Source organism: Phasianus colchicus, chromosome 3, assembly GCF_987193195.1.
Source record: "Phasianus colchicus chromosome 3, bPhaCol1.hap1.1, whole genome shotgun sequence".
In the NCBI taxonomy this organism is placed as follows: domain Eukaryota; kingdom Metazoa; phylum Chordata; class Aves; order Galliformes; family Phasianidae; genus Phasianus; species Phasianus colchicus.
In genome coordinates, this window is record NC_143438.1 from 14,491,810 (window position 1) to 14,510,204 (window position 18,395).

At 43.1% G+C, this 18,395-nt stretch overlaps 2 protein-coding genes across 3 annotated transcripts in view; one reads left to right on the forward strand and one right to left on the reverse strand.

The window, feature by feature from the left end:
- Positions 1-18,395, reverse strand: part of GMDS (GDP-mannose 4,6-dehydratase) — a 391,195-nt gene that overhangs the window by 174,909 nt on the left and 197,891 nt on the right. The gene's annotated exons all lie outside the window — the stretch shown is intronic.
- Positions 5,493-7,444, forward strand: LOC149918419 (uncharacterized). The gene has a single exon (XM_090137012.1). The coding sequence runs from the start codon at positions 5,493-5,495 to the stop codon at positions 6,429-6,431; it is 939 nt and encodes a 312-aa protein (XP_089993138.1). The 3' UTR covers positions 6,432-7,444.

The window sequence follows — 18,395 nt, forward strand, 5'->3', positions numbered from 1 at the left end:
CCATAAGGCTCTTTTAAAAGCAACATCTGTACAGTCAAAATGAGACACAGGAATAGCTGAATCATGGATGTCTAATGAATTCACACTAATTATGCTAATTCTATCATTTCATTTATTTGAAGTAATCAAATACAATTCGATTTATATTGCTTCTTGTAAAATTCGCAGGCTTATAAACAGAAGCATCTGAACAGTAGAATATGTTTTAATTGTGTCATTTGGGATGTTACTCAGCTCAATTAAGCCTAGAAGGCTGGTAAACTAGGAGGATTGCCATGCCAAAGCTAAACTGCATTTAAGGAGCACACCCTTAAATGTGTATTAGGAGGTTTTATTATTTGCAGCTCCAAATCAGAGCAGCAACTGTTGATGTACTTAAGTTGAAATCAGTCACCCTCATCCAAGACAGAGAGCATATACCTCAGTGAACCCCATGTTTAACTCATGCTCTATGCTGGACTCCCTTTTGCATGGCTGGCACTCCCAGTCTCTTACAAGATAGGAGGCTTCAGCCTGTACAGATTTTCCTGAAGCTGCTACCTGCTGCATGACTTGGCCTTGCTCCCTTCTAGTAGGAGCAGAGAGCTCTGCAGCCCCTGCACAGAAGGAACAACGATCTCCAGTGACATGCTCTCAGTCACTCACCAGCTAGGGGCACAGAAAAGACAAGGACATACACATATAGCAAAGATCTTCAAATCTTGTTTCTTAAGTATTTTTGGATATAACTGTGGGTGCTGAGCACACTGCAGACTCTCACAGAGGCAGCACACATCTTCCATTGTCCAGCACTTTCCAGATGGAACCTTAAACTACTCGGACGACAGCATGATGAGTACACGTACTAAAAAAGAACAAGTTTGCTAAAGTATTAATGGAAATTCCAAACTGACTCCTGTCTGCAGTGGCACACAGTCACGATTCACTCTGGCTCCTTGCTCAGAGAAACAGGAACAGGAGAATTGTTCTTGGCTATAAGACAACACAACCCATCATGCAGTGGCATGCACTTCATATATGTGTGAAATATGTGTTTATAGCAGCGTGTCCACAACTGAGTATAGTGGTTCTTCTCAGGGCTTTAAACGTATATGTAAGAAATAAGATTCCTAAATCAAAGCTACTAAATTACAAATATAAATCTGAACAACAGAATTACTTCATATTTCAAATTCTAGGAATGGCAAGCATCTTTCCATCACTTCCACAATGCAGTGGGCAGAGAAGGAGGCCAGCAGAAAGGAACTGCATATCACAGTGGTGCCAACCCACTCTAGGCTTTCACAATGCCCTTAGAAATGAGCGGAGTATCAGTAATTGGAAGGTGCTGCGTAAGGAAGTCTTGAATCAATATTTTACTGTTCAGGATCACATACCATGAAAGAACAGAACTCTTGACATCAGCTGGTCCAACATGCTGCCCAAAGCAGAACAACTTCAAAGTAAATCCAATGTCTTGTCCAAAGCACCAGATCTAGAATAATCCAGCTATTCAATTGTTCTGCATATAGAATCACAGAATCACAAGGTTGGAAAGGACCTACAAGGTCATCTATTCCAACCTTCCTCCCATTACCACTGCTACCACAAGCACTAACCCATATCTTGTAGCTCCTCATCCAGACACCTCTTGAACACTGCCAGGGATGGTGACTCACCACCTCCCTGGGCAGCCATTCCAGTGCCTGACCACTCTCTGAGAGAAAAAGTTTTTCATGCAGAAAAGTGAATCTGTAAAAGAGCAGCATACTATGTATCCTCTTGGAAGAGGAAAGAAATATAGAATATTTTAGCAAAAATGAAATTTGTTACTGCTCTTTTAAGGGCTTTTTTAACTAAAGTAAAGTAACTTTACTTTAACTAAAGTATTACTGTCATTCTCCAGTGATGCAAACTGCTAGCCTGTATTATCACTGTAACAACAGTTTTCTTTATATAAATATTTTGCGTGGAGTTTGAGGGCAGATGTGTTTGCTGTTCTTTTAACTGTGCCCGTCAGAGTAACAGAAAAGAGAAAATAAAATGCATAAATAAAGAATGAGTTCTAGTGAGCATATCACTAAAGCACATCACATTATTAGACCTACATTAACAGCAGATATAAATAGGGTAAGTATATGCATATACCTGGAGCTTGATTATTGAGGAGGATCTCTAATTTTAATTCTTCTGCCTCAAAGACAGTTTATTTTAGCCACATAACAAATTACATGTTTTAGTATTTCGCTGAAGATATACAAATGAAATCTACACATAAGGGTCTTACAGTAGGATACATTAATAGCAACCAGTCGAATTTCTGAGCTTTGTGTAAACTCAAAAAATTCAGCTGCAGAAGACACAGTTCAGAATTAAAACATGTTATCTATTTATTAATTGAATGCCATAAACATGTCTCTACCAAACAAACTGCTGGGGTTTAACAAAAACTGAACACATGGAGGCCCAGCACAAAAGGACACCAAATCACTGATGTGCTAAGTTCCCTAAGAATGCACTTGGTGCTGTTTCCCAGGTTACAGAGGATGGAAAGGGACTAGCCTAATCCTGTTAAGCTAACAAATATGACAGAACACATTAAAGTAAATACAGATCTCTGGATTATTAGGTGTATTCCTCCAGCCTGGGTAAATGCCTCCTTTCTCACCTCATCCACAGGCAGCTAACCATGAATTTTCAAAAACGAGAACAGCTTAATACGACTACGATCAAACTGTGAGCTTCAGAATAAAAATGATTTCCAACAAAAGTAACCTTTGGTCCAGAAAAGACAGTTATAAAAAGCTTCTTCATGAACAGTTAGCAAAGATGTCTTGGGTTGTGTACTGAAATGCTTTCATCAAGGCCAAGATCCAACAAAGTATCGTGAAACGTAGGAGCTTCAACTGAGATTCCTCCTCAAGGAAAAGTAAAGCTTGCTTACTGAGTTGGAATCACATCATCAACTGGGACTGCCCTGAAATCTCGTGTAGGTGGCCATTTTCAGCCAAAGCACACACCCTATTCAATGGTGGCCAGTTAATTCCATGGCACTTGGACAAGCACAGAGAGTTGCCCCAGTGACAACTCAGGATCTCAGTAATGAAAACCTATCAGTAATTCCAGTTCTCTATTCTAGTCAAACACGGTTCCCTTTTGCTATACTGCCCAAGTTAATTAGTAGCCCTATACTGTTTCTATAGCGGCTGGCTTTTCAGCAGACCAGACCACAGCACTTAAGATAGAATAGAAAAAAAAAAAAAGCTTAAATGAAGAAATGCTGAATAAATGCATAAATTAAGGAATCAACGTCGGGGACAGTGGCATAACATTAAGTTTCACTGAAGTGAAAGGTTCACTCAACAGCAATCTTGCATGTGGCTAGCATAAATCACAGAATCATTAAGGCTGGAAAAGACAGAGGGAAAGCGTGAACTTTTTCTTTAATAAACCTTCTTGCTGTACGTGCCTGGCTCTGTGTGTCATGGCCTGAGCCACCCAATGGGACTGTGGGAAGACATGGCCCAGGTGCTGGGGATTGGTGTGAAACACTGATGCTGATCGCACAAGATGTGGGGGGGAATGGAGCGGGCAGTGGCACTGGCAAAAGCCCAGGAACGTGTGCTGGGGCTGCAGTGCTGCTGGCACACGTGCAGCAGGTGAGGCCGGCGCACGGTGATGACCAAGCAATGGATGGCGACATCGCTGTGGGACGGGTGGTGATGTCCCCCAGTGAAGGTGAGGACTGGCAACACGGCCAAGCCGTGGTTTGTGACATCTCCATGCGATGCATTGTGACTGCTTGGCCCACGCTGCTTTAATGAGGACGCGGCAGCCCGGCCCAGCAGTTCGTGCCTGGCCTCCGACCAAGCGTGTGTGCGAGGACTGGAGCGTGGACAGGGCGAGCTTTGGAGCTGGAACGTGCTCTGGGTGCTGCTGGCGCAGCTCTCAGACGCGTCTCAGAGCCACCTGTGTTGTATCCTGACCCTGCTGGCAGCAGGCAGCCGGGACATCGCAGAGACGTCCGTGCAGCAACGCAGGTAGGCAGCGTGGCAATGCTTCACGCCAGCAACCAGGGGGGATTCTTGAGGGACCCTCCCCACGCTGGCCCATGCCCATGAGGTCTCTTGTCCTCTTCCAGAGTGACACCTGCTGTAACAGGATCTCAATTGGGGAGCACATTGTCATCTCCTGCTCCTCCATACCCACCCCATCTGGAGGAAGCATGGAGGTGACATTAGTCACTCACAGCCCCATAGGCCTGGAGAACTGGGACAGTGTGGCATGCACCATGCCATGCTACCACCAGTTTTGTTTCCACTGCACCCAGCCATGCAATAACAGCAGGTCACAGTGTCCGCACTGCAAAGAGGGCGTGCAGTACATCATCCACACAGTGTGGGCCTACAGCAAGGAGCTGGTCCCCAGACCAGCTGCAACAGTATCCACTGACACATATTGAACATATCTAGCTTTGTCACTGCATCCCGTGACATCAACTCAAGTTCCTATCCGTGTTAATTAAGGTGCCCATACAAACCCTTCTAAATAATATATAGCTCACTCTGAAAGAAATGCTTCCTATTTATTTCCACGCAAATTGCAACAAATGCAAAGAGCACGATAACACTCTCACATAGAGCAAATTCTCAGCTATAAAATGCCATTTTTCACTACAATCCAACCTCCTGCTAAAGGAGGTCCAGTAGTGTAGGTTGCACTGGAAACCGTGAGCAAACACCCTGCTGTGAGCACTTAGTACAAAAAACAAACCTGACATGGAGAACACCACCACTTTTTACTGCATGCACAGCAGAATAGGCAAAAAATTGTCTCGCCATGATTCAAAAAGCTTAAACAGTTCATGGAAGACTGATAATTGTCAAGTGAGAAAAGTGCAGTGTAAACAAGTGCAATTTTCATTTCCTCAAATATACCACCATTACAAAGGAAAATCACGGGATGATGGAGGGTGATGGAGGTCCAGGCTGGAGCCCCAACACATGCAGTGGTGGATGGTGAGGTCACCAACCAAGAGGTTGTGATGTCAGCGATGGAGATGACTGTGACCTCGCTAGCCCTCCCTGTATAGATTTGGGCTCTGGCAGAGGCCAGTGTGCACTCGTGCCTGGACTCCAGTTGAGCACAGCTGCGAGACTTGGAGCACTGAGCGAGTTGGTTGCGTTGAGCTGTGGGGCTGCTGGCACCAGTTCTTGGTGCCCATCCCACAGCATCACCAGCGTTTCCCCCAGCCCTGCCTGCCTCAGGCAGCTGGGGCCGCACAGGGTGCGCTTGTAGTGGCAGAGGTGAGTGGTGCAGGACATCATCGCACCTGCAGCAGCTAATGGGGAACAGGGACCGGGAGGCTTTGCCGCTGAGGGACCGGGGCAGCCAGTGACCGTGGCCTCTCTCTCTCTTTTGCAGTTCGTAACACCTTCTGCTTGCTGCAGCACCAGTGAGGGGAGCAGCTTCCCGACCTCAGCTCTCCCCAGCCCACCGCACAGCCCGGGGCCATGGACGTGGCATCCGAATGGATCTGCCCCATCTGCGGGCAAATTCGGGAAGATGTCACCTACGTGACCCCCTGCCAACACCAGCTGTGCTACGGCTGTGCCATCTGGTGGGCAAACAGGAAGCCGAGTTGTGCCGTATGCGGGCACGAAATAACAACCATCCGATACTCGGTGAGGTCGGATGACGATTACCTGGAGTGTGCTGTCCCGCAGCCCGCAGCGCACTCGGATCCAGGCCTGCAGGACGAGCAGGGGCCTGCAGAGCCGGTGCTCATCCCACCTGAGCACAGCTTCCCAGCCGAGGTCTGGGCTGCATTCTTCAGGGAACACCCAGAGGACCTCGAACCCCTGCTCCAATGGCTGCAGGAGGAGATCCAGCAGGTGTCCAGCGATGACTGGTGGGAAGTCTATGCGGGACAGTGCACCACCGTCAACTTCCTGTGTCAGCATGGGCTGGACGAGGAGGCCTTGGTGCAGGCGCTGCAGCTCATCACCAATGGCGACGTGGTGCCCTTCGTCAGAAGGCTCATCAGCACCGCTGCAGCCCTGTACGGCCCCATGATCCACCACGAGCTGGACCACCAGGTCAGCCACGCTGCTGGAGGACGGGAGGACAGCCCTGCAGCCAGCCCCATCACCAGCACCTCCCATCAGGAGCTTCTCGCCTCGGGCCCAGGTCGCTCCACCAGCCCCGCAGGGCCCAGCACCGAGGAGCCGCCCGGCGGCTCTACTGGGGGACCCGGGCACCCCAGCACCGCCACCGCGCCCTCGGCGCAGGAGCCGCAGGAGGAGCCAGGGCAGGCGGCGGCAGCGGGCCCCTCCGCCCGGGGCAGGGACCGCTCGCGTGGGGGGCCCCGGCGCCCCCCGAAGAGGAAGGCCAGCAGCAGCCGCCAGGACTCGCCCCCGCCCCGCAAGAGGCGGCCCCGGCGGCGGCGCTAGGCCGGCACCGCACTGCCGTCAGAGCGCGGCTCCGGCGGGCTGGGAGGACAACATCGACCTCTCGGCCTGCTGCTTGCAGACAAAATAAACATCTGTTACAACAAGAAGAAAAAGTCTCTGTGTTATTGACAAGGCCGTTGGTGTTGCTGTCCCTACCCATGAGCTTTCCCCCTCTTCTGGTCCTGGAGGAGAGCGTAGAAATGCAACTTTATTTCCATGACCATAATTCAGCACTCATGACAGTGCTAACAAAACACGCACGGGCCCCAAAAAGCAGAATATGGACCTTATGTTCCTCTAATCATAATTCAATCACCAGGACTTGACTAAATTCCTCTCCAAATGCCAAGCTCTGGGCACAAATTACTTTGTTTGATTTTAGCCACTGAGCTGTGATGTTCCCTTCTCTTCAGACTTCAGGTTATTCAGTCTGAAGATAAAAACTCTGTTACCTGGGCGGCTTTTAGATGGGACAGCTCACATCTGAGCTAGTGACCCAGCTGCAGAAAATGCTCAACTGCAGTGCCATGATTCTAAGAAAAACAAAAAAAAGCGCACACACCTAATTAATGAGAAAAATGAGTAGAACTGGGAATGCTAGGGTTTGTTAAAGATGTTTCTCATTTATAACCAGATATTACCGTAGATCTCACAAAAATCTGTGAAATAAGGATGGAATCACTGTTGTCAAAATTATCAAATTTGGAATAGCACTTCACAAATACAAACCAGATAGCACAGGCATGTCCAACTCATGGCCCATGGGCCGCATGTGACCCAACATAGCTCACAATGCAGCCCACTCCTGCCAAGCTGTGCTACTAACACTAGGTCAGTTGAAACCAGGACAATGAGACAGAGCAGTGCTAACTCAAATTAACACAAATAATTGTATGCATTTTGATACGCTGGATAAAGACAGCTCTGAACAGTGGAAAAATATGCAGCCATGCTTTCCATTTTGATAAAGGAATTTGAGAATAGGTTTTGAGATTGCCAAAAAAAATCATCAATTTTTTGGTATACTTTCAACTCTACTGTCATTCAACATAAATATGTTACTTGTGAATTTTCAAATTGAATGTATAGAGCTGCAATTAGATATTTAACTCAAAAAATTTGATCCTGTCTCTCTTGAGACTTTACCAAGTCCTCTCTTATCAAAGGAAATCATCCCTCGCTTCACAATCACACCTTATTCACATCACCACTTTTTCACAGAATTGCAGAATGGTAGAATCATAGAATGGTTTGGGTTGGAAGGAACCTTTAAGATCATCTTGTTCCAACCCCCCGACTGTAGGCAGGGACACTTCCAACTAGACCAGGGTCTTAAATGCCTTAAATGCCTTCAGGAGGGGGGCATGAACAACCTCCCTGTGCAAATAGTAATTTTCACAGTTGTAAACTACTGTTTTCAAGGATGAAGCATAGGAAGTAAAATTTCATCAACAATCTCTGACGAACACCTTAAGAACTCACAACAGCAGCAACCACTGCCACTGAACCAGACTGATACATTAGTTTCACAAAAACAGGGTCAAATATACCTCTCATTTTATGTTTTTGTTGCTGTTTTTTTTTGTTTTAAGAATAATCCTTAAGAAAAATTGAAATGTTTTGTTACTTATATTATATAGCTACATAATATATCTATATGTTCAGTCCAAGACAATTTTTCTTCACTCAGTTTGGCCCAGGCAAGCGAAAAGGGCTGACATCCATGAGCTGGACTATTAACCATGATTATGTTTGTTTACTTGCTCAAATAATGAAATTATGGAAAATTCCTTCATAAATACAAGCAAGTCTGGAATGTTTGGAAGTGGGCTTTTTGCCAAACTATATATAAGAAGATAAAATAAAAGCAAAGCCTTAAATAAATTCAGACCACATTGGAAGAAATTTTGATCTCACTGACTTCAGGAGCTCCAGCTTTTCACTCCTACATAATGAGTCTGTCTGTTAATGACGTGTAGAAATCTGTTTTCATTATTCTATTTGATTCAAATTTTAAAATGCAGCCTCAGTTCCTCTGTCTGAGTGGAGCAGATTAGAAGTGACTTTAATGAGAAGAAGACTCACACCTTGTACTCAAATTCTGCAAGGCTCAAGGAAAAAACATGAGCAAGGCAGTCACTGGGAAAACAAAAGCCCAATTATCACTAGGGTGGGTTGGAGCCTTGTCTCAAAATATCATTAAGCTCTCAAAGCCCTCAAAAATAGAGAAAATCCTGGCCTAGCAGAAAAGATCCCACAGAAGATTCTCAGATTAATTCTCCAAGTCCTTGTGCATCAGTACAAACAAAACACCTTTTGCAATTTTCCATGGGAAAGAGATAAAAGGCACAATGAAATAGGCAGCAGCTCTGTGGGCTCAGGGGCTCACTGGGAATGCTGAAGACAGAGGTGCAAGTGCCTACAGCACTGATCGTCACTTGAGGCTCCAAGTAATCTGCAGTAGGTAGCAAAAATATCCCCTAATAAATTAAGACTGAGGATGGTAAACATTAGACCCTTTTAATTCCTCACCCCTGCCAAAACTGATACGCACAATCCATCAGCAACTTGCCCTCTTGAAACAGCACATGTGAGTCACTTCTCACCCAACCGGTCAGAAAACACCTACACTGTGGGAGAGGTGAGAGGATGAAGAACTGTAAACAAGCCCCGAGTCTGGAGGTCTTTTGCTGCCTTGCTTTGAGGAAGTGAACTTTCAGAAAGAGCTGTGGGACCACTGAACTGCCTGGTAGAGACAGCTAAAGGGGGCTTCTCTCACATGAAGCAATCGTATGTGAGCTCTGTTGAATCAACAGGACTGAAAACAAAGCTACTGCCAAACTGGGAACAAGTCTAACAGCATAAGCACCTCAAAGTTCAAATAAGAGGAATATAATAGCCCAGGATGACTGCAGGATCGGACTTGTAAGAGACTGGTAAGTTTTACCAAACACCACTCATCACTCTTCTTTTAGCACAATGGTGGGGAAAGATGATTCTATAGTTCCGTGATCCAGACTACACCACAACTCAAGTGTGCATGACAAGTCCTGTCCCTTGGGAAGAAGTCACCCATTAGCTGTGAGAGAAGACACATTTGCTTCTAATGAAAACTCTGGGGACTCTCCTCCCACACAGAAATCAGACAAGACTCCTTTTTATCTGAAGATGTCAAGAGGGTGTTAATGTAGACGTCATCTCCACATTCTTTCTAGAGGCATCTCTAACATCACTTGCGCACAACTGCCTGCAACAGTACCACGTTTGTGCTTACCAATTGAGTAGCCCAGTACCCAACAGGCATGTTTATGGAGATGCACCACCTGAAACATGCTATAAGGACCAAGGCTGATGATGAGAAAAAATGCCTAGATAAACTGCTGAGAAAGCTATCAGATTTCTTTTTAAAAAATCCACAAGCAACATGTTTCAGAAATGACTCATAGTTTATAGAGAAGATACTCATTGCAAACTTCATCAGAGGATGCACAGTATTTTCAGCAACCTTTTCCCTTTATTACTCTTTCTACAGAAATTAAATATAGTGTTACTACAAAACTTTACTTACTTCTAATGGACTACCAGATAGTAAAATTATAATCATTATATGGTAAATCATTATATGGTTCTTCTGAAGAAGAAATTAATGTAATTTTCATTATATCTCAGGAGATGCTTGTTTTTTAAACCTGCTGCCTCGTCACGCCTTATTATTTTCACAAAGTTCTGATAATCACAGAGTCATATTTGTTAGCTGCTTGTGACAACATTCAAGAAGGGCACTATATATCACCAAAACAGCTCACAAACTGGCTAGTCACATTATTTATTATGAGCCACACATGTGACAAATTATTTAACTCAGTGACTCCTAATAAGTCAAAGAGCAAGCAATTAGCTAACACAGTATGAAGGCTGTTTGTGGCAATTTATAGATGCTCTCAAGCTGTCACAGCACTTCAAAGTACCATTAGGGGGGAACCTCTTAATGACTCACTTGAGATGACAAGCATTACACAGCACACATGGCAGCGATGAATTTGGCAGCCTATTCTGTTACATGAAGCTTCCTCCCCTTTGTCCAACAGCTGTTTACATGTTTGCAGTTTGCATTTCTCTCCTGCAAGTTGCTGGGAATGAAGGGAGTGAGGCACTGCATGACTTTGCCATGGGGGAAGTGCAGTTCAAGGCTGGATAAGTCTTTGGGCCTACAGGAAGTTGGGAGAGCTGCACCACTGCTAGCTATACTGCAGCTGAAATCTGCTGCTTGCATACACAACTGCTGTTCCAAGCTTTTGGAACAGACTGGAACCAGACCTGAGCCTTGCGGAAGCTGGAGCTCTTTTCCAGTTGGTGGCCAGATTACTCTTTGTAACAGCTATTTCAATTGTTCTTAATAGAAAAACAAACAAAAAATTATCACTTTGACTTCAATCAGGATCTCAGAAAGTTCAGGGCCAGACCCAAGCTCTGGGGCTCTGACCAGCTTCTAGAGCTCAATCCTTGGCTTTCTGTAACGAATTACTTCACTTGGGAGCTATTTGACATTTTCTTCTTTGCATCCCATTGAAAAGTAAGCATATCCCTCTATTCTCATGAGTCCTCTCCTACCTTTCTAGTGGCATTCAGATAAATGAATTCAGGCTGCACTAAATCTAAGCCCCTGTGACAATCACAGACCAGCAAGGATCACACGAGGTATATCTAGACTGTGTGTTTCCATTCCAGGGCATGCAGTGACAGTGCATGTCAATTAAAAAACCTGGTGATGATTAGTGGATGCTCTGTGCTGGAGACTGGGGGGATAGGAGAGGTGAGAGAGGGAACTAGGAACAGGATGATTAAATGATTGCTCTACAGGACTGCCAAGCAATAAAAGAGGCCAAATGGCCAAGGGGGGTGATGTTGCTTGCTGAAGGCCCAGCCATTCCCCTCCTGGCTGTACTTGCAACCCTGAGAGCACCGCGCCACTAGGCCTGCTGAAAGAGAGAATTAATCAGTGGGAATGAGTGGGTGACACTGAGAAAACACAATGTGCTGCCCCAGCTGGCCGTGGCTGCACTATTTCAGGAGGGGAGGAGAGGGTAAAAAAGCAGATGTCAGCCACTCATTCAAAGGCAGTCACTCGGAGCCGCCCAGGCCAAGGCTCCCCCACAGCACAAGACATGTAGCAGAGCAATGAGAGCTCTCTGCCACACACATTCTTATTTAAAAGTCAGACTGTGCTTAGCATTCCTCAGCAGCCACAGCTGTACTATAGCAAGTCTGTTATTCCAGATAGCTAGAGGGAAAAGTACCTGCATGGGGCGGTGTGAGCCTCAGCCTCTAATTGCACAGTGACGTCATCCATGAGATTTAACTTGTGCTTCTGACCCCACATCAGACTTTTAATGGAACCAGTGTGCAGTGCTAAAGCGTTTGGCTTTAATACACCTATACTGTGTTGTTGTGTTGCAGGGACAAACCAAGTATAGAAATGTACATAAATGTTTTCTCTGTCAGGAAAGGTTCCTATCTCCAAGCCTAAATCTGCATATTGTGATTATTCTAAAATGTGGGAAGTACAGGTTACATTGGAATCATAGAAAAACCTTTATAAATAGCTACAGCACAATAATGTGTCTTCCAAAATTGCTTTATAGGTACTCCTCAGTTACTTGGGAAACAAAAGGCAATACGTTCGAGTCTCTATATAATTATACAACAATCTTCCAATAATATGTTTCTTTGCCAGTTTTTACTAACTACCTGACATTTCATTAATCTTCTGGCACCTTGTCCTTTTTTTTTTTTTCTTTTTTCTGGCATCACTTCATCTTTGTCAAGGTTTGCTTTTCTTCCCATGTGTTTATGCCATGCTGCTGATCTTCTCTGAAGTTACATAGCAGAACTCTCTGAACACTGTGCTGAGGATAATTTTACTGCATTAATGTAATAAACCTTCAATAAAATTATGGACACCCACGAATGACTTATGCTGTTGTTCTAACTTATAAAAACTGCTATATGCCAAAGAGAGGGCATTTTCAGACAAACCAGACTGGGGTGAGGTAAGGCTGCAGCTTGCATTAGACAGAATGGACAAGCAGAAAAGAGTCAGAGGGTTTTTCTTGAAGTGGCACTTCTAAAACTAAGTGGCTATCAGCTCAACTGTTTGACAAGAAGTCACCAGTGTCAGAATACAGATTTCATCTTCTGCAGCACAAACACAGAGCCATGATTTTTGTTGCTAGTCTCAGGATCTTTGATGCCTTCCTTAAAGCTCTTCCTCACATAGTCATGAGAATGCATAGGCCACCCAGCTTTCTTTTTAAAACAATTACAAGCAAAGCAAAACAAAATTTAGGTCTCAATGGGAAGTTTGAAAGTAAAACTGGAGTATTCCCTGGAAGCTCAGAAAAGCAAAAAGGCAAAGAGATTGATACATACACCTTTTGGGTTAAGTAAATCGTGAGTATTTTTAATTTCATTCTCAAGATTCACTTCATTTCTTACCTATTTACTTTAACACTGGGCAGAAATCCACTGTGAATGTAACAAGTCATAATATGTTAGGTAACCTTATGTTCCTGAAAGGTACTTTTCATCAGGATAATAATTTCCAGTGAGACTCATAAAATTTAGTCATATTTTTAAACATCTTCTCTTGAATCATCATGCCTGCTTTTTCCCAACATCCGATCTCCCAGTAATCAAGGAAAACAAAACAGCTTTCTTTAGCAATACTCTTCTAATCTGGAGTTAAAATGACTAATGGTACAATGGTGCCTATTCAGTCTAATATTATTGGAATACTACTAGCCAGGGCAGAAACTCTTCAGGCTCTTCTATTTTCTGACAAAGAGCCTCAACTGAGACAAATGCCTCAAACTGCATTTCTGAGGTGAGTGAAACTGATCTCTGAACTTTATTTTGAGCTGCCTGTACTTTAAAAGCTGAACTTAACAGCAAGCTGAAAAAAGCAGGGCTTTGGAGGAAGGGTAGGTGACTATGTCTTGGATGGAAGGAATGGTAACGTAAATAGATAATTACAGCATTCAGAATTTACATTTTATATTTTGGTTGTTCTGAACTGCCAGTCAGGACATTGTAAAGTCACAACGCTCAGTGAACACACAAAGAACAGAATAAGGCCTCTCCCCTGCTCACAGGGTGTCCCTTGCCAATAGTCCGAGGACAATCACTGGCTGCATTCTGCATGGCTCAAGTGCCTGCACCTTCTGTATTATGAGCAAAGCAAAGAACAAGCTCTTCACAAATGAGACTTGTCTGTCACTTTCCTCTGCCTGATTAAAACTTAGTCACCCTCATTTGATTACAACTAGATCTTCATTACTTATATCTTACTGTTTCTCTCTGACTACTTCTGACTCTCTGATTCCTTCCCTCACTTCACTGCCACCTTTTATCTCATTTCCCTTTGAATGTTTCAAAAAATGGCCAGTACTGACTGTTCACATCTCACACACTCATACTTGCTCCTTCCCAGCTCCACTACTCTCATCAAATTGAGTCTTCGTCTGTCAGTAACTCTCTGGATGCTTTTCCACCCAACATGTTCCCGCAGTGCAATGTCTTTATCTAATGCCTACTGATCTCCCTTCCTACTGCTGTGTTTCTTAGCCTGCCTGTCTCAAATTACTGGACTGGTATGTTTGGTGGTTATCTGTAGTAACAAGACATTATGTTGCATACCTCGAAGCTCAAAGTAAAGAGACACAAATTTACTTGGAAAGCATTGTTAAATGATGTGCAGTGTAGTCAAATCACACCCACTGTGTGATAGAAGGCAATTCAGCAAACTGAAAGGGGATGGTGAGGGTGGTGAGGCATTGGAACAGTTTGCCCAGAGAGGCTGTGGATGCCCCCTCCCTAAAGGTGTTCAAGGACAGCCTGAAAGGGGCTTTGCGCACCCTGGCCTAGAGGGAGGTGTCCCTGCCTATAGCAGGGGGTTGGAACTAGATGACCTTAAAGGTCCCTTCCAACCAAAACCATTCTATGATTCTATGAAAGGGCAAAATGTTAGTCACTCTGCTCTGCATAGATAGCATTTAAACCGAACAAGGTTTTTGGTTAGACATCTGGCTCATGTGTGAATGGATAAGCTACCTTCTAGCTACATGCCTCGCAGGGCTGTGTGCACTTCTCTCTCCCATCAGATATGGCTGCTCTACTGTCTTCTTTCAAATAGTTCAGGACAGTCAGTCACAGAAAATATTAGTTCCCTGTCCAAACTTTGTACAGAAACCAATCAGGTTACAAAACTACAGCAGTGAGACACACTGAATTTATTTCCTGCTTAGGTGGCCCAGAAAGGGCAGGATCTGCATCTCTCTTGTGAGCAGGACTCTTGCTGAGGGCAGTTGTCAGCCATCAGAAGGAAACCCTGCTTACCAGAAGCCTCTGCTGCTCACAGTAATGCTGTGTTAAATGAGCGTAGCAGACAAGCTTGCAGAGAACACTGCAAAGTCATTCAAGAAGCACACTGCTCAATTCACTGCCCCAGCATGCAGCTTACATTTTGGGAATTACTGAAGTAAAGCATCCTAGCTAGAGCAATGAATGTCTGAAGTCATAACACACTGACATTCATGTCAGAAACTTGAAAACCCAACAAAAACTCATATGCACCGCTTATATGGTGTGAGGTTGGTTTTATTTATTTATTTCCCCCCCCCTCCTTCTTTAACAGCTCTGGGTATTACACAGACAATCTTCATAAGAAATATTGCCAGTTCAAACTGAAATCTAAGGATTCAGATTACACTATATGATCAAGAGCATCTGCTTCATTTGCTTTCATCTCAGGCATAGTGGGGACAAGGCAAGAGTCATCATTCAAGATCTGAAAAGTGAATCAGCAGCTAGTATGGCTTTGCTAGCACTCTATTGGGAATAAAAGCAGCTAATTTGGTTTTGTTTCTTTGCTTCCTTTTTTAATGAAATAATCTGGAGCTTATGTGTGCACGTATGTACACAAAAGCGCACAAAATATATTCCAGCTCTATACATGAAAGAGGGTGTAAGATTAAAAAAATCACATCAGCATCAATTTATATTAACTGTAATTTTAACTGTAAAAATCTCACAGAAATGCAGGATTGTTTGCAATATAATAATAAAAAATAATAATCTTGAGGACTCTATATTTGAGAGCACGCTATGCAGACCTACCTGATCTCTGAACTACACAACTACTGGGCTAAATCCTGAGTAATTCAATTTTCTTTTGAACAGTTTTTCACACTCTCACTTAAGTTTTAAAGTAAAGGAGGTCCACTGACAGGTGGAAAGCATATACACAGCAAACACTCCCACATGTAGCCTAACCGGAAAAAAAGCAATTTCAGCTACTGACCAGTACTTATGGGAAAACAGAAATGTGAGAGATTTCCATTTGCCACAGAATCACAGGATTCATTTTGCTGTAAGACAACATTTCCTCTTCTCTTTCAGCACATGCATGTGCTATTGCACTGGCCTTTGGAGGTTATTCATAACCTTTTTGGTACTTTAATATGATGACTACTAAGGCACTCCTTGTGCAGTGATTCAGCAGACAGCTCCAACAGCTGCACGTGACATCTCTTAGGCGATGCGAGTTGTGACATCTCTGCATGATCTTTGCAGCAGCAGTGAGAAGTCCGAAACATTATTTGTGTGGCGATTCAATTCTTAAGAAAGTGAGGAAAAAAAAGTTTTATCTCAAGACCTTTCCAAAATAATTTCAATTGATTTCCCAGTCCTGAAGACCCATAAACATTTAGCCAAAGCCGTTGGTTGACGAGAAATAGTGACAAGAATGGCAGTTTTTCATCTGATATCTACAAGTGCAGCAGTAAAGGACTATATTCTCAAATCTTCTTATACACTGTCTTTCCAGTTTTGCTTGTACATATGAAACCCAGCTCCTTAAGCTTTCTAAAGAAAAAGAGTTTTACATGATTTACTCTATTACATCAATTCTACTCAATCCTAGACTTTCTACATTTAATTTTTTATGTGCAGAAAACATGTAAACATAGAACTGACAATAAACCTTACAATGTCTGATCAGCACTAGCTGTATTTAAAAACACACAATTAAAAGCAATCTACAAAAGCTTGGGTTGGACTCCTTATGCTTCAGGGCATAAATGAAACTCTAAAAGAGAGAAAGAGGAAGAAATTTCCTCCATGACGCATTTATTCCACAGCTGCCCACTCAACGTTTTTTGTCCTTTCTGGGTAGGCACAGTAAGCTGGCGGCCGTTGGATACAGAACTGGACTCAACTACGGCGGGACTGGGGCAACACATCCTATATTTAAACATGCAGGAATTTGTCCCTTCAAACGTCTGGGTCAGACCTGCTGCACACAGCAAGGCAAAGGAACTTCTAATTTTACTCTATTCTTAAAGAGCGTCAGCACTCACATGCAGGTCAGAAGGATTTGTACAACAATTTACAACAGTTTGCGGAGCAGATTAACTGGATTCTTTACTGCTGAAAGGATTATATAAAGATTAAAACATTCAAAGTAGAGAAAAGCATGTAATACATAAGGGTAATTTACACTAAACCCATTATTAAGTAGACGAACACATTTAATTAAGAAAAAAGAGAAAACCTGAGTCATGAAAAGAGAGATGATACCCCTTTAAATGAGGACAGCCTTCAAATAAAGCTGTGGTAGAAGCTATTTCTTCACCAAAGTGGCATTTTTGCCAACAAGACTCTTGGCAGCCTCCAAGGGTCGATACTAGCACAATTTACCAAATATGGTTGGGAATTTGAAAACATTGAAGATATTAACATTTGTTCCTAAGTCTAACATAACACAGTCCAGCCTTGCCACCAGAGCCTATAACTATTAAGTGATAACTTAAGCACTGGAATGCAAATAATCCATTGGTTCACATTAGTGTCGTTTCTATTTGTTGATGTTCCCAGTCCCTTCAAATCCTGGCAGTACCTTACCGGACTTCTGAGGGGCACAGTCTACTGCAAATGTACTGAAAGAAATTAAATTACTAGAAGAGAAGTCAGCAACGGTGTACTTGCAAAAAAAGAAAAGGAAAAAAAGACGATATATTAAACGACACTGTCCAGATTTACTTGACCTCACACTGATTGCTGTTAAATTGCTTGAATTGAAGTTAATCATTTACCTACTGGCAGCTACTCAAGATTTATCTTTACAGGCTGCAAGGTTTTATCATTCATCCATAAACTCCCCACCAAATGTTAACTTTCAAAATACTGATTTAACTGTGAAGTGTGACGAAGCTTTGCCAATGTCAATGAAAAATGAAAGTAACTGAATGATAAAGACATTAAATACTTATATAATTTGGCACCTCTCCTCTGAGAAGTTAAGAGGATGCTCTGAACACTAATGGTTAAAGTAGAAACAGTGTAATAATTTCTAAAGAACAGTGTGAGATATGAAGTAATCTGACCTAAAAATTTCGTAATGGGCATCTGTGTTGGAAAAATAATAAGGATCTATAATTTATTAGAATACACTAGACAAAAATTAAGTTATGGTGGAGATAAGCATTATGCTCCAGAGATAAGTGCAATTACTTCTCATTTTAAAGACAAAAAAGAAGAGTTACCCTGGGAAAAATGAAGTCCTCCCGTACTTTTAACTACACTGTTATCTAGCACATATATCAGCTTAATGTGTCCACACATCCCAGTAAAGAACTACAATTCTTAACTTAAACCTGTGTGCAAACAGACAAAAGAAACAGGAAGATAAGAAGTAATAAAAATCTATAAACAAAATCCCAAACCTGGATTTCAACAAACTGTAGCTATCATCAGGGTAATTTTAGGAAAAACATGGGGAAAAAAAAGAGAAAAAAAAGAAAAAAAGAAAAAAAAAAGAAAGACAATGAAAGAATGTAAAAAATGACAGTGACCTTACAGAAAGTTTGTTGTGCTTTCTTAAACACTGCCTTCTTATGTAGAGAAGGC

What these genes read in the sequence shown, in the direction of transcription:
- LOC149918419 (XM_090137012.1), top strand. Translation starts at nt 5,493, where the DNA reads ATGGACGTGGCATCCGAATGGATCTGCCCCATCTGCGGGCAAATTCGG.